This window comes from Scleropages formosus, unplaced genomic scaffold (genome assembly GCF_900964775.1).
Source record: "Scleropages formosus unplaced genomic scaffold, fSclFor1.1, whole genome shotgun sequence".
Taxonomy (NCBI): domain Eukaryota; kingdom Metazoa; phylum Chordata; class Actinopteri; order Osteoglossiformes; family Osteoglossidae; genus Scleropages; species Scleropages formosus.
The window spans coordinates 523,909-541,933 of NW_021641041.1; the positions used below are offsets into that span (position 1 = coordinate 523,909).

General features: G+C 43.7%; 1 protein-coding gene across 1 annotated transcript; it reads right to left on the reverse strand.

Moving 5' to 3' along the window:
- Positions 1 to 271: 271 nt before the first annotated feature.
- LOC114909736 (lymphocyte antigen 6D-like) lies at positions 272 to 5,124 on the reverse strand. Its single transcript, XM_029249541.1, has 5 exons — positions 5,067 to 5,124; positions 3,202 to 3,318; positions 2,662 to 2,808; positions 1,992 to 2,105; positions 272 to 633 (listed from the first exon to the last, which is right to left on the reverse strand). The coding sequence occupies exons 1-5, from the start codon at positions 5,113 to 5,115 to the stop codon at positions 437 to 439; spliced, it is 624 nt and encodes a 207-aa protein (XP_029105374.1). The 5' UTR covers positions 5,116 to 5,124; the 3' UTR covers positions 272 to 436.
- Between the last annotated feature and the right edge of the window lie 12,901 nt (positions 5,125 to 18,025).

Consider the following 18,025-nt stretch of genomic DNA (forward strand, 5'->3'; position numbering starts at 1 on the left):
CACAAAGTAGTCAGCAATGCAAATTAAAAATCTCACCAAAAGTTCAATATACTCAAGACTAAAACCTATTATCACTAAGAAAAAAAGTACACCATATTTTCTCTCAATACCATTGGAGAATGTAGTAAATAAAAATACAATCATCCCATATATATAAGTGATTTTAAATGAAAGTATAGACAATGGGAAGCAATATTACAATGATACAATCTGTACTTTTTAAGCAATATCTAACAGGTGTAAATATTTTCTCTATGGTTTAAATGCCTGAAACAACAAATTTAAATGTTTTTAACAATATAGATTCTGAATTTTATTCTTTTGGTGTAAGAGATCAAGGTCCTGAATGTATGTAAATCACTGCACAGCACGGCCTGTGGACAGGGTTTGAAAAGAAGAAAGAAGGTGCAGAACAGTCTGGACTAGCTCTACATTTTCAATAGAGGAGGAAAGTGGAGGCCAGAGGCACCAGTAGGAGGAAGATGCTTTCCATGATGCGCTGAGCATTGTTGCACAGGTTTCCATCACAGCAGCTTATGTTGACACCAAGATTCAGGCCAAGTTGAGCTGACACGTCAGCAGCAGCAGCACAAATATTTGAAGAAACGCAGCCTTGCATGGTCCGCTGTGAAACTTAAACAAATCACAATATGTATTAATAAAAACAATAAGATTTCGTTTGCCCCGAGACAGTGAAAAGGTGCTATAATGCCTGTAAATCATTATTGTGGCAAAGTTATGATTCTGATTGTTCTTTTATTGTGTACTGTCAACGTAAGGCAGCTTACATTAATTGGTCTGTACTCTAAGCAACTTACTACTGGCATAAAGCTTGTTGTTGCATGTTATACTGGAGCAACTAAGAGTAAGTACCTTTCTCCTGGGTGTTACAGTGAGAGCAGCACTTTCCAATATCAAGACAATAAACGTGACCACTATGCCACTACTTGTTTCAATAAGTTAAACACAGCACGTCAAGCAAATATTTCAGAAATATAATGAGTGAGTGCTTAATAATAATAAGCTAGTACCGAGTGAAACTACTTTCACTGCAGCCGAGGACAAAATGTGTATTTACTCAAGTAAAGAATTTTTAAATGTGAAAGGCTTTCGATAAGTTTTTGGCAAGAATCACAAGTGGGTTCAGTCAACACTAAAATGATTTAAACTGATTAGCAGTTTTTTACTTGCAGATTGTACTGTATTTGCAGTGATTTAAAAGGGAAACACATAGTCTTACAACAATTAACAAACAATTAATTAAATGTAACTTGCATCGTTACATTTGTACACTAAGCTATACTTTCAACTGTCCAGGTATTTATACAGCTGGGTAATTTTTACTGGAGAATTCAGGTTAAGTACCCTGCTTATGGCTTTACAGGGACAGGATTCTAGTCAGGGTCCGTTGAGTGGAAGGCAAAAGTTGTAACCCCTACACTCCCTGACCCCATGTATGTGGAATGGGAGAAGTGTTACTCAGATGTAAAAAAGCCTAAATCTCAGCTGTGGCTTTTGAATGAGGTTTAATCACAGTTTATCCTCTACGATATTCAGACTCGGCTTTTACTTTCCGCATTTGTTCTTCGCACAATTTCTGCACAACTCGCCATCAAAGTTTATAACAAAAAACACTACTCGTGAAAAATTTGCAGCACAAACCTTACACTCTCTATACCGGACATAATGGCATAACTGGAAGTACTGTAGAAGATGCATTTATTCAGTTTTACTCCTACTTTAAAACATTTTGTGAATTAGCTGAAAAGAATTAACAGAGCATTTGACTTAAGTTGGTGGACCTTTTGCTCTGCATATGAAAAGATGTGGAAAAATAGCAGAGATGTGATTTTTACCAATGAATCATCTATTCTTAACAGAAGTCTTGGTCTGATTTTAGTTCCACTTCATACATTGCTACATCATTTTTTTCCCCATTTCCCCCTATTTTGTATGCATTTAACTTGCTTTGCTACTCAAAAGATTCTTACCTGTAGCATTGATGCAATTGTTTTCATTTCCCAGACAGTTAATAACTGACGTGCAGTCATTATTGAGGTCACAGCTGAAGCACTGTTTCCCATTTGGGGAATTTTGTGCCAATGCTATAATAAAGTGCAATAATAAGTAACAAGTACTGAAACAAAAAGATAACAGTGGTAACTTCCACTACTGAAATACTGACATGGCATAAACACCAGAAACGTAAGGCAAAGATTACATTAAATTTTACCATTCTTTTTTTCTGTCCTTCATGGGTTATATTTGTTATTACAGTTTGCCTATAATTTGTGTCTTCAAAGCTTGTGAAGTTGAGGGAACACTATCCTACATGTTACCTAACACAGGGACAACCAAAAATTGTTTTTCCTGTGCCGTATCTTTAGATTTTATAAAATACAATGTTATATGAGCTTATCTCATGAGACTAGTTCTCTTTAAACTGTCACCTTGAAGTCACCCGCTGTAATAAAGCTCCACAAGCTCTACATGTTTTACCTAACATTTACTACACAATAATGTTCCCTTGGCTTTAAGTCTATGGGGAGGATTAATTATCAGCTGCAATTTTAATACTGACTGTAGACATGATCAAGCCATTTATGTGTCAGACGTACACTATAAATGTATATCGCAGATTTATATTTGAATAATAAATACCAGGAGTGCTTTGACTGTTGCAGAGATCAGTGCTACAGCACTTGGTGTTCACTGTTGTCCTGACGATTCCAAAATTAATGGAACCAGAGATACATAGTTGAGGTGTTGTGCAGAAGTTTAGCGATGTTTCAGTCAGCACAGAACTTCCTGGAAACCAAGAAAATCACTACAATTGTGTTTGTTAGATTTAAAAATGCTAAATTACATGAAAAAGAAAATATCATATTAATATTAAGTTACTGTAAGGGCTGACATTAAATAATGAAGGAATACAATAAATTGCTACATGCTATTAATTATTATTTGGAGTAATCATGTTGAAAGGTTGAAAAAACAAAAACATGTCTTTGGTATTTCCTAGCTACTGTTTACAAAGTCTAGGCAACATACAAATATATATTTACAAATATAAACATATATTTTATAAACTTGTCACATAATGTTTCCAAGCAGTTACCAATTGTATTTTCTTTACTTGAGTATTTCCTTTATTTACTCCTCTGTTTCACCCTCATGGACAGTGTCACATTGCAGTCCTACCTTGGAAGACAGTAACTGTTGAACTTTGACAAGTGTTTGCAGAGGATGGACACACTGTAGTCTGTGTGCATTGTCCATTGGAGTCAGATGTGCATTGGTAGCAATTCAGTGGATAACCTAAAATAAATATCTGTTATTAATAGAAATTATATTGTCACGACTCACGGGGATAATACCGCTCCTGGCCAGAGGAGGCGCCACTCAGTGCCCCTGGCCCAGACCCATGTATCTGTTCACAATCTCATAGGTTGCCGAGGTACAAAAGGAGCAAGCGGTGGATGACCGATTGCGGATTCTTAATCAGCATTTTCATTGTGATTTCCTTGCGATTAGCAGTCTCCCGTTTCCTCAGTTTGTTCCATAGGTGTTTATGTTCCAGTCCCGAGTGCCCGTCTTGTCAGCCCCAGCCTCAGTCCTGGTCCAGAGTTCCAGTCCGGTATTTCGTCACGCTTCTGGGATCAAGTCATACGCACAGATTCGCGTTTCACTGTTCACCTTTTTCGAACACATTGTGTGTTTCCTTGTCCTGTGTTTCTTGTTTCGCCTCCATCGAGTGCTTAAATACAGTCCGCACAGTGCACTTCTAATTATATCACTCTGCACGTGGGATCATTCTTCTTTTCGTCCGTGTTCGGATGTAACAGCAACGCGCATCCGCGTCGGACTCCCGACCCGTCCTCACGCTACAAAATTAATTTATTAATGATTAAATGAAGTACAATCAAACCAATATTAAAGCAAAATATATGAAAAACACAGTTTGTTGGAATGGAAATCATGTTTTAAGGTGCCTTTCCTAACAGACAAGGCTGACTAGACTAAATATAATTGTTTATTCTAAGGGAAGGCGGCAGTCCTGGTGGTAGTCCGGCGGTATACCTTTTGCCATTTCATGGTTTTAAGCCGCTCCAAAATCTTTGAATATGGCTTCGGTAGATCGTTCAACAGTCATCAGTTATTTATGATGGGGTTGTGAGCGGGGGGGGGGGCAGAAGAACTTGAGGGATGCGAGGTCCAAGGATGCCAAGCTATGTTAAAGCTGCTCCATAGGTTGTGCTGGAGTTCATATTGCCATGAGATGGAAAAGCATTTAAGATTTGAATTTAATGCGGGAGAGATACTGCATTAATTTGTAGTTGCTGCTGCATTTGGTCGGTAAATATGTGCTGAGCCGATACACCTCACAAGAGACAAGGAGCTCAGCTTTCGCCCAGGTACTTCTTTTGTGGGTCAAAAGGTTCTGTAAAAGTGACACTGACAGGCAGCACATTTAAAACAACAAATAAATAATGCACAAATTGGAAATATACTTAATAACTTCTCCGTGTGGATATAAGTGTGACTCATTGTCATGATTTACATTTTTACATCATCTATGATGTTCTGTAGACTCAGGTTTTCACAATACTGCAGACACGCTCATGCCATGCCATGGTGTGTGGGTTGGTAACACTACACAAGAGTTCTTTGGAAGTTTCTTTGAGAAAAGCATATGTTAAATAAATAAATGTAAATTTAAAATCGAGCACAGCATTCGGGGTAAGACAGGATACGGGTAATAAATCAGTGATTTGTGATTTTTGTTACTGAAGCTGTCCAGGTTGAGCAAGTAAGGGCAACAGTCATGAAAACGTCGTCGCTGTGAGCCTTTTGAAATTTAGTTTCTTTTTGGGTTACTGCAGTTAATTGTATTTAATTTTAAGTACCGAGTGAAGTGAAAACAAGCATTTTCATAATAATTAATAATAAACTTGCAACTGCTTAATGTAGCCTGCTTTGTTGCATCTTCCGTGTAACTAAGTTTAGTTACAAAACGCGCATTACTTTGTATACAATCGGAAGCAAACTGTACTATGGTACTGTACCTTTAGAGAAGGTCGCACAGGTGAGGATGAGCTGGAGGAGAAGCTTCATCTTGAGTTGTTCGTGTGGTGCATAAGTGAGTCGTTTTTTCCGTTTTTATACCTATCCGAGGAGTGACGCAGAAGGGGCGCGTTTTCTGACAGACTAACTTAAGTTAATCAAGGTCTAATTTCTTGTAACTGATCAGTTAAAAAATAATGGAAAGTAAATGTTAATGTTTAAAAAAACTATTTAAATTTTGTGGGACGTTCATACCTCTCTCTCCAATTTGCTGTGAAGTGGAAAGAAATAATTGTATGCGATATTGTTTAAACCAAAATCAATAGTATAAAATAAAATATATAGAGAAGTTAATTTCATTGATATTAATATAGCGTAATTAACAGACTTATATAAGACATATGATAAAGCATATATGATAAAATTAGCATATAATATATAGTAGCATATATGATAAAGCATATGAGCGCCTTATAAATTGAACTGAATTAATCTGGACTGGGATCATGAGCTGAGGTTTGTTGTTTGTGCTGTTTGTAGGCAAATACCATCAGTTTAACAGCGGTAGTTTCAGTTTTGTCAGCGTAAATTTATAATTTTATCATGCTACTATATACACACACACACACACACACACATTTTCAGAACCGCTTGTCCCATACGGGGTCGCGGGGAACCGGAGCCTACCCGGCAACATAGGGCGTAAGGCCGGAGGGGGGCTACTTCTTACAATTAATGTGACACAGGGCGCTGAACAAAGGCAAAAGGGCAAAGAAAGAAATACACACACACACACACACACATTTTCAGAACCGCTTGTCCCATACGGGGTCACGGGGAACCGGAGCCTACCCGGCAACATAGGGCGTAAGGCCGGAGGGGGGCTACTTCTTACAATTAATGTGACACAGGGCGCTGAACAAAGGCAAAAGGGCAAAGAAAGAAATACATATGCATGGAAAATAAAACTCGGTTACAGACGAGCGTTAAACACTACCAATGCATTTATTAAAGCTAAAGTATTCCTACCGGCCACGGAGGAAAGGAATCAAAAAACTCCCAACTGAAAGTAAAGGGAGAAAAAAAACACCTCTGCTCTGGGGGTCCAAGTGCCAGTAGCTAATTTCAGGGTTTATGAATGGACAAAAAATTATGTGTACAGACCATCATCATTAGACACAGTTGAGTGTCTAGTCAAGTGAGAAAGAGAGCTGTAAAACCAGTCTAGAAATCATAATAAAAATAAGTATCTCGAACAGGGACAGAGAAGGGTTTTTGAAACGGCACAAACGCAGCACTAATAAAGCATGAGGGATTTCTTTGTTTTTTCTCTTTGAAAAGGAACCAGCTTCGCGGACTGGGTGACGTCATGTGTCAAATAATCGGTAATATCTAAAAAGCTAAAAAAGATATGCTTTCAACGGAACGAGCACACACAGCACTAAATCAAATGCGCCGAGTCCCGGTGTCGCCACCTTTGTGGGGTAGGGTGTGGGGTTATGAGAGGCATGAGTGACATGAACGGCCGTTTACTTTTGGAAAAGTACAAGATAAAGTATCCTGGTTTTACCTGTATAAACGCAACAGCACGCGCCCGAATTCCAGCGCCAGTGTCGCTGCAGGGGGGCTGGTGCCGTCATGGTCTGGGGGAAAGAAACTGCTGCTCATATCTTACAGACAACACGCACAAAATTCTTATTTACGCCGCACAAAGCAACACGTACGTAGAATAAATGTATGACCTGACTTTTTTCCTCTAATTAACAACGACGACTTGTTTACTATGTTTTCACGTAACAGTACTGTACTTTTACTTGAGTACTGTTTACGTTACTCTCCCCACCACTGTGCAACTAGTTTTGATATGATAAATAACTCGTGTAGAAAGTATTGTGATTTATTTCATTAAAATGTTTTGTTATTTCTCAAGTGTATTTACATATTCTTTTGTTGAGTTTACTGTAAACTAATTTTTGCTTTAATCATATAAAAAGTATTATACCTTTCATATATACAGGGGATAACTTTTGGTTGTGAAGAGCTCGTGTGTATCTGTGTCTCTCAGTACAGAGGCTGTGTGTGAAAACCAGCAAGTCTTGCGCAGGTCTGTTGATTGTAGCGGCCTGCAACTTTTCAGTCTGCTCGGTCCGTCAAAATTGCACCGGCCAACTGAGAAACGCCCGTCTATCCAGCTTGGCATAAAATTACTCCATTCTTGGGTCAAAAATTTCAAGGAATGTAGAGGAATATAATTTTTTAAAAGGACTTTGAGACATTACAGCTTAATGCAGCAGTCAAAAACTGTCCCCTTTCTCTGCACCCATCTGAAAGTAAGGCATTACTGATACACCGAACGTTCACCAGACAAGAATTAATCATTTCTAAGTTAAGTAAGGTATTTGCTCTTATGTAGAAATAAAAACAGTTTAGATTTACTATCTTAAATACAGGCCCCACAGTAGGAACTCAATGCAACAGAAGTCGCTACAATTTTCATTACTGAGATTCAAATGTTTAATTTTTTTCAATACTTCGTATGTCCACCTTTATTTTTCATCACAATATATGTGTGTGTGTGTGTGTGTGTGTATATATTGTACTTTTGCAATCCTAGCGCAAACTGATGAAGTCTTTCATAGGTGTGAGTTTCTACCATATAGCTTCAAAAGATATATGCATAGGAATCCATTCTAACACATATGATGAAACCTTCTTTAATAGTCTGAGGACACAGGAAGATGAGAGATTGGACCCAAGGGCAGGTTTTATTGAAGAGAATGAGGGCAGTGGTTCTTTGGGCAAGGTGATGAAGAAGAGCTGTTGTCGAGGTCCATGTCGAAGCCGAGGTGGTTGCCTTGATCAGTGAGGCAACTCTGAAATCACATGAGCCTCAATGAGATTCTACAAGTGATGTGGGTGGTGAAGCTGGTTTTATGCCTTGATCTGATGCAGGTGTGCCTGCTTGAGCTGATGGAATGTGTTCTGGAGCCTTGACTGGTCTTACAGGATAAAAAAAATTGTGCCGGTTCTTCTGTCAGCTGTTTTTTCAGTTGATTCTATGCTGTCTCATATTTATGGTTTCATTTCCATTCTCCTTTCTTTTCATTCTGTCTTCAGAGTGGAGCTATTTTCTCAGATTTTTCAGATATGACCTTTATCTTGTAGCTCACCAGTCCATTGAACCTTTGAACATCTTTTTCCTCCATAGCTTGGACATGTTTTCTACAACTGAACTCGTTTTTGCGTGTAATACCTTCACTGCTAATGTTGTATCCAGCAATTTAGTTGCTCCGTGCTGACATTTTCCTTTGTTAATTATTGAAAGTTTGCCATTATTAATGTTTCTAATACCTTTCTCAAACTGTTATTATATTGTTCTTTCGATCTTCCGTGTATGATTATATCATCCATTGTGAATATCAGCTTAAGCTATGCAATGCTGAATTTATGTAAGATCATGTCAGAACCCTTTGGACTTGGCTCCAGTGAGTGCTACAGTGCCTGACACTGTACACTAAGGTACTTACAATCATTCCCCCATTTATACAGCACACACAGACAACGGGCAATTTTAAATTCCCTAGTTCATCTGAAACCTGTCTTTTCACTGTGGGAGCAAATTCACTGAAAACTGAGAAGAATGTGCAAACTGTACAGTGAGAGCTGGATTAAAACTTTGTAGCCCCAGTGCGCTGCCAGTTCTACCAAGAGCTGCAGGCTGCGCAGGCCTCAGAGACAGCGCCACCAGACAAACACAACGGAAAGGAATACGTGCCCACCTGCCTGCGCTCCACTCTAATGCAGTGGACACACAATTCTCCTTCCTCAGGACACCCCAGCATCCGGCAGACTCTCCCTTTTGCAGGGACAGTTCTGGTGGCCGTCCATGTCTGACGATGTCCAGGATTACATGGTGGCTCTGTGGTACATGTTCCCAAGCCTGGAGCTCAGCTCTGAAGCCCGCAGGTCTTCTGGAACCACTGCCTGCTCCTTCATGTCCCTGGACCCATCAACTTCCTGGTGAATTCCCCCCGCCTTGGAGGGTAAGATGGTGATTGTGATGTTATCAGACCAGTTTTCAAAAACTTGCCGTCTGATCCTTCTCCCCAAGCTACCAACCACCTTGGAGATGGCCGAGGTCCTGTTCAACCAGCTGTTTCGACTGTTCAGGCTGCTGGAGGACATAGTTTCAGACCAGGGATCTCATTTCATTTAGAGGTTGTGGAAGGCTTTCTGGGGACATTTTGGAGTCAATGTGAGCCTTACCTCTGGCTATCATTCTCAAGTCAATGGTCAAGTGGAACACCTCCACCAGGATATTGCCAGGTATCTACGTTCCTATTGTTCGCAAAAACACCATCAGTGGGTCAGGTACTGGCCGAGTACGCACATAACACAGCACCCCATACCATCACCGGGTTGTCTCCTTTTCAGCGCATGCTGGGATATCAGCCTGCTGTGTTCCCTTGGCAGACCACTCCCAGTCAGGTACCAGCCGTGGAGGACTGGCACCGGGACAGCGCGAGACATGGCAGTCCACGCAAAGGCCACCTGTGAGCGCACATGGAGCGATATAAGTAAGAGGCAGATTGCCACTGATGGACCCTTTCTTTTGTACCTGGACAACACGTCTGGCTCTTCGCTTGAGACCTTCAGTTGATACTGCCCTCAAGAAAGTTATGCCCCTGCTACATTGGCCCATCCAAGGTATTGCGGTGAGTCACACCATTCACGTACCGACTACAATTGCCTCCTGACATGCAGGTACATCCTACCTTCCACCTCTCCCTCCTTAAGCCCTGTGGGACCTCTCTCCATCAGCCAGCCGTCCTGAACAATCCCCCACCTCCAGTACAGATTGACGGGGTCCAGCATATACCTTCTGGTCCTTGGTGGACTCTCACAGGCGGCGTGGGGAACTTCAGTATCTGGTCGATTGGAAGGGCTACGGCCCAGAGGAACGGTCTTGGGTGGACACTCGTGACATTCTCGACCCAGATCTAATTGCTACTTTCCACAGGGACCATCTGGAGTGACCGGCACCGCGCCCCGGTGGCGTCTTCCCTCTCGGCATAGGGCATCATGTGCTGCCCCTGGGGGGGTAACTGTCACACCCCTACTGACTGGCATATCTGCAACACGTGCTGCTAATTTAGGTGAACAACAGATAAAAGGTAGCCCCAGAAGACCTTTAATGCGGAAACTCTGTGCTCCTCCCTCGATCATGTTCTGTGTTTCCTGTGCCTGCTTCCCTGGTATTCCAGGACCCTTCGCCTGTTTGTTCTGACAATTCTTTTTTCTCCCTCTGGACACTGTTTGCTAATCGCCTAACCCTTGCCTGTTTATTGACCACTCTTTTTTCGTCTGATTTATAAACACCAAGAAAACAAGCACCGCTCTTGAGTCCACCGCTCTGTTCCGCCCGGTCACCATGACAGAAATTGAAACGCAAAATGATAATTACGATGCCTTCGCTCGTTTTTTGTTTTAAAAATTAAAACAAATTATGAATTAACTGTGTTTAAAAAGCAATTTTTGCTCAAAATGTAAAATATGCCTCATTTATAGTTTCTTGCCGTCTTATTTTTTGACTTTGAGTTATTTCGTTTTGTGGTATTCTTGAACTACTGGAATGTAAAGTAATTGAAACTACGCATAAACCAGCAGTGGCTTCATCAAACATGCTGGCTTCGCTCCAAGTTATACTTAAGGTAATATGATTCACTAGGTGCTTTTCAAAAGCAGCAAGAGAGTGACAATAAGGGAGGATGACATGTCCACCAAGAAAATCAGCCAGATTTTACAGGTGCTACTTCTTAAGAATCGTATTACTAATTAAGCGCAGGTGTTAAAAGCACCATGAAGTTCTAGTTTACGTTTATTTATCAGATGCTGTTGTCTAAAGCAACTTCCAGTGAACCCTATCTAGTGTTACAAACCCACACACCTTATTCACCAAGGTGACTTACACTGCTAGATACACTACTTACAATAGGTCACTCATCCATACATTAGTGGAACACACTTTCTTTGTCACTCACACACTATGAATGAACCTGAACAGCATGTCTTTGGATTGTGGGAGGAAACCCACGCAGACACAGGGAGTACATGCAAACTCCACAAATGTTTATTCCACCAGACACGGGTCTCCGTCCTTGGCTTCATCCTGAGTGCTGACGGGGGAGCTATGGACCCGAAGAAGGTGCAGGCAGTGTTAGACTGGCCCCGGCCCACGTCAGTCAAGGCCCTGCAGAGGTTTCTGGGCTTTGCTAACTTTTACCGAAGATTCAAAAGGGGTTTCAGCTCGGTGGCGGCTCCGCTTACAAGCTTCTTACGGGGTGAGGGGAAGAAGTTGAAGTGGACCGAGGAGGCCCAGACAACGTTTCAGACCTTTAAGGACAGGTTCACCACGGCTCTGATCTTGAGACACCCCGACCCCTCATTACCGTTCATGGTAGAGGTGGATGCCTCGGAGGTCGGGATCAGTGCAGTCCTGTCCCAGAGACAGGGCACTCCCCTGAAGCTCCACCCTTGCGTGTTCTTTTCACGAAAACTAACACCTGCTGAGCGGAATTATGACATTGGGAATCGAGTACTTCTGGCAATCAAACTAGCTTTAGAGGAATGGCGACATTGGCTGGAGGGAACTGCGCACCCGTTCCTGATTCTAACTGACTATCAAAATCTAGAATATCTGCAGAAAGCATGGTGTCTGAACCCTCAGCAGGCATGCTGGGCCTTGTTTGTCACCAGGTTCAGATTCACAGTGACCTACCGGCCAGGGTCAAAGAACCTCAGCCTAGGGGGCATCCTCCCCGGCCTCGGTGGGCGGCAGATGCCACCTGTGGAGGGGGGGGCTACTGTCACGCCACCGGGAACGAGCGGAGCGGCAACACCTGCACCCAATTAACAGAACACAAATAAAAGGAGATCCATGTCCACCCGTCGACGTGGATTCTCACAGATACTTTCGTGGTTTTGCAGTCTCAGTGTCTTTGTCTTGCTTGTTCCCTTGTTCCTGGTTTCTGACTCTTGCCTGTTCTCCTCAACTACTGACTCTGGATTACCTACTACATTCACGCCTTGAAAGACCTTTGTCTGTCCCTGATTTCGATTGTGTCCAGTCCTACGAACCTCATTAAAAGATTAAAACCAACCCGCAATTGGGTCCACTACTTACCTGTCCCCAGCATGACAATATGTATACCAAACATACATTTAAATGACCAAATAGATAACTTTACATGCAACATGGAGAATCGGATCCCATTTAATGTTAATGTAAATAAAAGCATGAAGAGTAATGAAATGGCGTGATAGGAAGCAGCACATTTTCAGTTTCGTTTTACTGGAAACTAGTGTTTACAAAGTTGTTCTTATAAATAGTTCTTTGAGTAACGCCTACTAAAAGATTATTTGGTGATGTGGCATGATAAAAGGACTAAGTTAAAGCTTTTTTTAATCAAAAGTGAACGCACGTAATGTGTAATAAGTAATTTCAGTTAGAATTCAGGCTCCCCTCTGTTTATGCGGGACCCAAATCCTACATACTACATACATGTCGGTAAATCAAAAAATAAATCTCGACTAATTCCTTTTAGTACCCGCTCTGACCTTCATCTTGAACAATCCATGTGTCTATATTTGGTGAGTTATAGAAAGGTCTACTAAAAGACTCTTTGGTGATGTGGCACAATAAAAAACTAAACGAAAACTCCCTTTCACTGAAAGTGAACATGGCATAATGCCTAATAAATAATTTCAGTTAGAATTCAGTCTCCCTTGTGCTTTATGCAGGACCCAAATCCCACATGTAGGTAAATACTACATACATGTCGGTAAATCAAAAAAGAAATCTCGACTAATTCCTTTCAGTACCCGCTATGACCTTCATCTTAAACAATCCACATGTCTATATTTGGTGAGTTATAGAAAGGTCTTCCTTTGCTCTTGTCAGGTTTTTTTTATTACTTGTTCTTAATTTCATTACGGTAAAGGAGAACTCTTGTGCATTTGCAGCATACTTTCAGCAATGGATCATACATATTGTACAATGAAATATATATTTACCATGAGTAATCATCGAAATATCGTTATACACCATATTATAAAACCATATTACACACATTATCTTGACATTAATGACATACATTGGCCATTGGCATTCTTGGAACACCAACAAGTTCCAGACTTTTTTAAAAAATAAAGATTCAAAAAAAGAACCCTAATATGATTGCCATTTTCAGTGACTTCAAACACAAAAATGTTCAATTTTCCTTTTAGTGATGCATATAGTTTTAACACGCTAAACAGGTTTTGCACTGCTGTTGACTCATATTTACTGCCTGGAAACCAAAGCCCAAAGTAACTGCCAGACACAGTCAGGCTATGTTGCATTCCACAGCTGAATTTGAACCCAGCCCTAGATCTTCACAGGCTTCTTAAGAGATGTAAGTGTGCTTAGCTATGAACTTCAAGGAGCAGAGTTCTGCAGTTTAATAAAACAGCTTTCACTTAAGGTGAGGTGAAAAATCTAATTAGCTTTATATGATAAAGTCATGTGATGATTCCTTTTTTTCCTTACAGTCCACACATACTGGATTTGTCCACCCCTATACAAATGGAAAAGACACAGAATCATCCTTGCAGTTTCTTCTTAAATACTGTGGTTTCTTCAGTGGAATAATAATATAAACATGGGGTACTATGTGTAGTATCTAGTTGAAATTCATCTATAATTGATGCCTTTTTACATTTGGTCACTAATTGGCCCTTTTCACAGAATCGTCTGGCTTATGGTAGGGGTTCTTGTACTAAATCTCATTTTAATTCCTTCCTACTTTGAGTCATTGTGTGCAAGGTGATAGAAAACATCAGTGGAGCATTCTTTGACATCTGTTCGAATTGAAATAATTTAATATCAGTTTAAGACCTGAGGCTACCACAAAAGCAGTCAAATTGTATGAATACTGGAATGGTAACGTATTGTGGCGCGCAGCACCGTGGGTTTGGATGGGGCGAAGAAGGATGCAGAGGCAGCGTTCATTTCGAACGCTTTATTCAAACACCGGCACACAGGGAAATAATGCTCTCGGTCCGAGGACTAGCCCCCCAATCTCTCTTCTCTTTCTCTCCCAGGCAGACGCAATCACACCCTTATATTCCCCATACAGCACCGAACGCTAACCAATTAACAATTAACACATTTCCTGCTCGAACACAGTAACGCGAGTCATAACACAGCCCCCCGTCAAAAATAATAGTAGTGTCCCTGCTGCTGCCTGCCCCACAAATGTCCCAATGTCCAACACTGTCCCCCACATGCCTCCGGTCAAGAGTGTAAGTCCAGGACGCTCAGCCCTGGTGCTTGGTGCGGGGAAAATCGCAGTAGCCCAGCATGCTGGTGTGTTTGGGGGTCCAGGTGGCCATCCTGGTCCCTTATCCACCCGGCATCGGTCTCAGCACCGCTCTCTTTCTTGCACGTGACACGTATTGGACATGGCGGTGCCCATGTGGCTTTTGTAGACCGCCTTGCGCTTCTCGCAGCTGAACGGCTTTTGCTGGACCGTTGGGTCGAGTCTCCGCAGCCCTCCTGCGCTGTCCCAGCTCCAAATACCCCTCTTGCACCCCCAGCCACCTTGCCGCACCTCTTGCGCCTCGGCAATCTTTCGGCAGAGGACCCGGGCAAGCCGTCCTGCTTGCCGCTCACGCCTCTGCCGCTTCGCGGCATGCCGAACCCGCCATGATGCTCATAAAACCGGCTGCTTCTTTTTGCGCAGCCCTCCTGCTTTTGCAGCGTTTGGTCCGTCATGCCGCTCTTTCTGAAAGCTCGCCAGGGCTTGAGGCAGGCTAGGCGCTTTCTCCACAAAAGCGGTGAAATCTTGCTCCGCAGGTGAATTCGCATTGCTGGGTTCACTCACATCCATCACAGAGCCCTGCCTGTTCACAGTCGAGGCATGCTGCTCCTCGTCGTTCAGCATATTGACCGACCTCCTCAAGAAAGCGTCGCTCTTCGCGGGGCGACTTTCCTCAGCACCTGCCGGCATTTTGTTGCCTTCTTCTGCCTCACCTTACATGGGCGCAGGGAGACCCCACTCGACCTGCTCACCCGTCTTTAGCGGCAACTCGCAGCCCTCCTCCGCCGTCTTCACCACAGTGTGCGCATCCCCAGGGTCCCCCTGGACGCCAGTACTCCGCACCTCCTTCTCCGCCTCGACCTCCACCGTTGCATGCTTTTCTTCCGCCGGACACCGTTCTTTTGTCCCGCAGACTTCTGTTCTCGCGCCGTTTTCCCTTTCCTCCTCTTCGGTGTTCAACTTCTCCCGAATCCAGCCTCTCATGGTCCTGCCCCATCCCACTCTGACACCAATGTGCACAGTGCCGTGGGTTTGGATGGGGCGAAGAAGGATGCAGAGGCAGCATTAATTTCAAATGCTTTATTCGAACACCGGCACACAGGGAAATAATGCTCCCGGTCCGAGGGCCCTGTTTCCTCCAGGACCTGTGTGTTTAGCCAGCCTTCCCAGCCTGCTTAGCTCCCCCAGTCTCTCTTCTCTTTCTCCCGCAGGCAGACGCAATCACACCCTTATATTCTACATATGTCACCAAACGCTAACCAATTAACAATTAACACATTTCCCACTCGAACACGGTAACACTATCATGGCCGCGGCATTCAGGAAGGCGGCAGACTCAGGCACAGACAGTGTTTTCCTTTTATTTAGGAAAATGGGGAAAAGGCAAAAGAATGATCAAAGGGAGAGTAAAGGTCAGGAGATTGGGGAACGTTGGTTAAAGGACAAGACAGGAATTGTAATTGAACCAGGAACAGTCAGAAGATCAGAGAGTCAGAGGGAATCACAGGAAACGCAGGTCGAGTAGGAAGCAGCAGTCGCTAGAAGTGAGGTTCCGCATTGAGGGCTCAGCGGCGTTCCCTTTTATCCGCTGCATCAGCAGGGGGCAGCAAATGTTGCCGATGTGCTGGCTGATGAGGACATGACAGTACCCCCCGTCGACGGGCGGCTCCAGATGCCCGAAACCAAGAAGGCGGGTGCTCTCGGGGGTGAGGAGCTGGCTGATCGGGATGGTCCCTGTGAATGCTGGAGACCAAGGTAGGGTCCGGAATGTCGGAAGCACCTATCCAGGACCTTGTTGTGTTTACTCAATAAACACAGTGAGAATGATATTGTTAACTGGCACGTAGCCTCGTTTAATGTTCACGCTGGGTTTTCACAACCATGTGCTTTTCAGTATCTCCCCTAAATCCGCTTCCTTGCTGCCTCCGTATCCTTCCTGTACCTACCGAACACTTCTGCCCTCTATAGGTAATAACAGAAAACACAACTGATCACCACAGACCTCTCCTCTGGTCCATAGCCCTCCCAGTTGACGAGGTACTGCAGATGTCTCTGTTGCCAGCTGGAGTCGAGCAGGGTCCGGATGACGTAGGTTCAGTCCCCATCAATCAACACCGGTGATGATTCGGCCGTCACGGCCGCCAATTGGTGCAGGGAGACTCCAGAGGGCTTCAGGAGGGACACATGAAAGGTGGGGTGCACCTGGAGGTCCGGAGGTAACTGCAGGCAATATGTCATCGGGGTCACCCTCCACAGAACATTGAACGGACCAATAAAGCGGGGCCCCAGTTTCTTCGATGAAGGCGGAGGTCCCGGGTCAAGAACTACACTCGTCGTCCCGGCAGGAAGGAGAGGGTGCAACGGTGGCGATCCACCTGTGTCTTGTACCTATCCGGGTACAACTCTGGTGCAGGTGATTCCTCACCGTCCTCCATACCCTCTCGCTTTCTTGGTGCCAAGCCTCCACCGCCGGGATCTGGCTCTGGGGAGTCTCACTGGGAAACAGGACCAGCTGGTACCCTAAGACACACTGAAACGGGGAAAGTCTGGTGGCAGAGTGCGTAGCAGGGTTGTGTGCATACTCTGCCCAGGGCAGGTACCTAGCCCACTGGTGTTGTCTCTGGGAGCAGTACAAATGGAGATACCTCAAAACATCTTGCTAGAGCCGTTTAACTTGACCATTAGCCTGTGGGTGGTACCCCAACGTCAGGCTTACCTTGACTCCCAGTCATCCCCAGAAGGCCCTCCAAACCCGGGAGATGAACTGCAGTCCCTAATCTGACACAATGTCTTCCGGGAGTCCGTACAGTCGAAAGACCTGCTGAAAGAGGACCTCAGCAGCCTCCAAGGCAGTAGGGAGTTTGGGTAGTGGAATCAACCGGCACGCCTTAAAGAAACAGCCAATCACCGTGAACACCACAGTCTTACCCTCCGATGTGGGCAGGTTGACCAGGAAGTCCATGGCAACGTGGGTCCATGGTCAGGATAGCACAGGGAGAGGTTCTAGGAGGCCGGCTGGCTTCTCCGAGAGTGTCCAGGTTTGGATACATGTCGAGCATGCCTGCACGTAGTCCTTGACGTCATCAGCAATCAAGGGCCACCAGAATCATCCCTGCAACAAGGAAAGTGTGCCCCGGATGCCCGGATGCCTCGCTTCAGGGGCATCGTGGCCCAACTCAGCAAGGAAGCCCTCAATCGACTTGGCACCTACTCCATGCCAGGATGTTTGCCCGGTGACACATTTCTTCGGTGCTGGGCGGATTCAACAGTTCTGAGGCAAAGGAGTTTTTTTCACCACCAACTGCTGTTGAGGTTCCTTCTTGTCATTATGAAGAGTCCAACTTCAAAATAAATTGAAGCGAAAGAGTCTTAATTTCAAATATACTAAGGCTTGTAGATTTCTGATCCTTGTTGAAATGCTGTTGAGTTGAGGTGGCTGTTTGTGGTTAGGATCTTAACTAACCCCTAACCCTTTCCCAAAACAGAAAAAACTCTGTACGTTTCCTCAAGTAGCATTCAAACAGTGCTTTAAAACATCACAACTGTCCTAGTCATTCTCCAGACTACTGAGACCTGTTGTGTTTGCGGGTGCAATAACTACA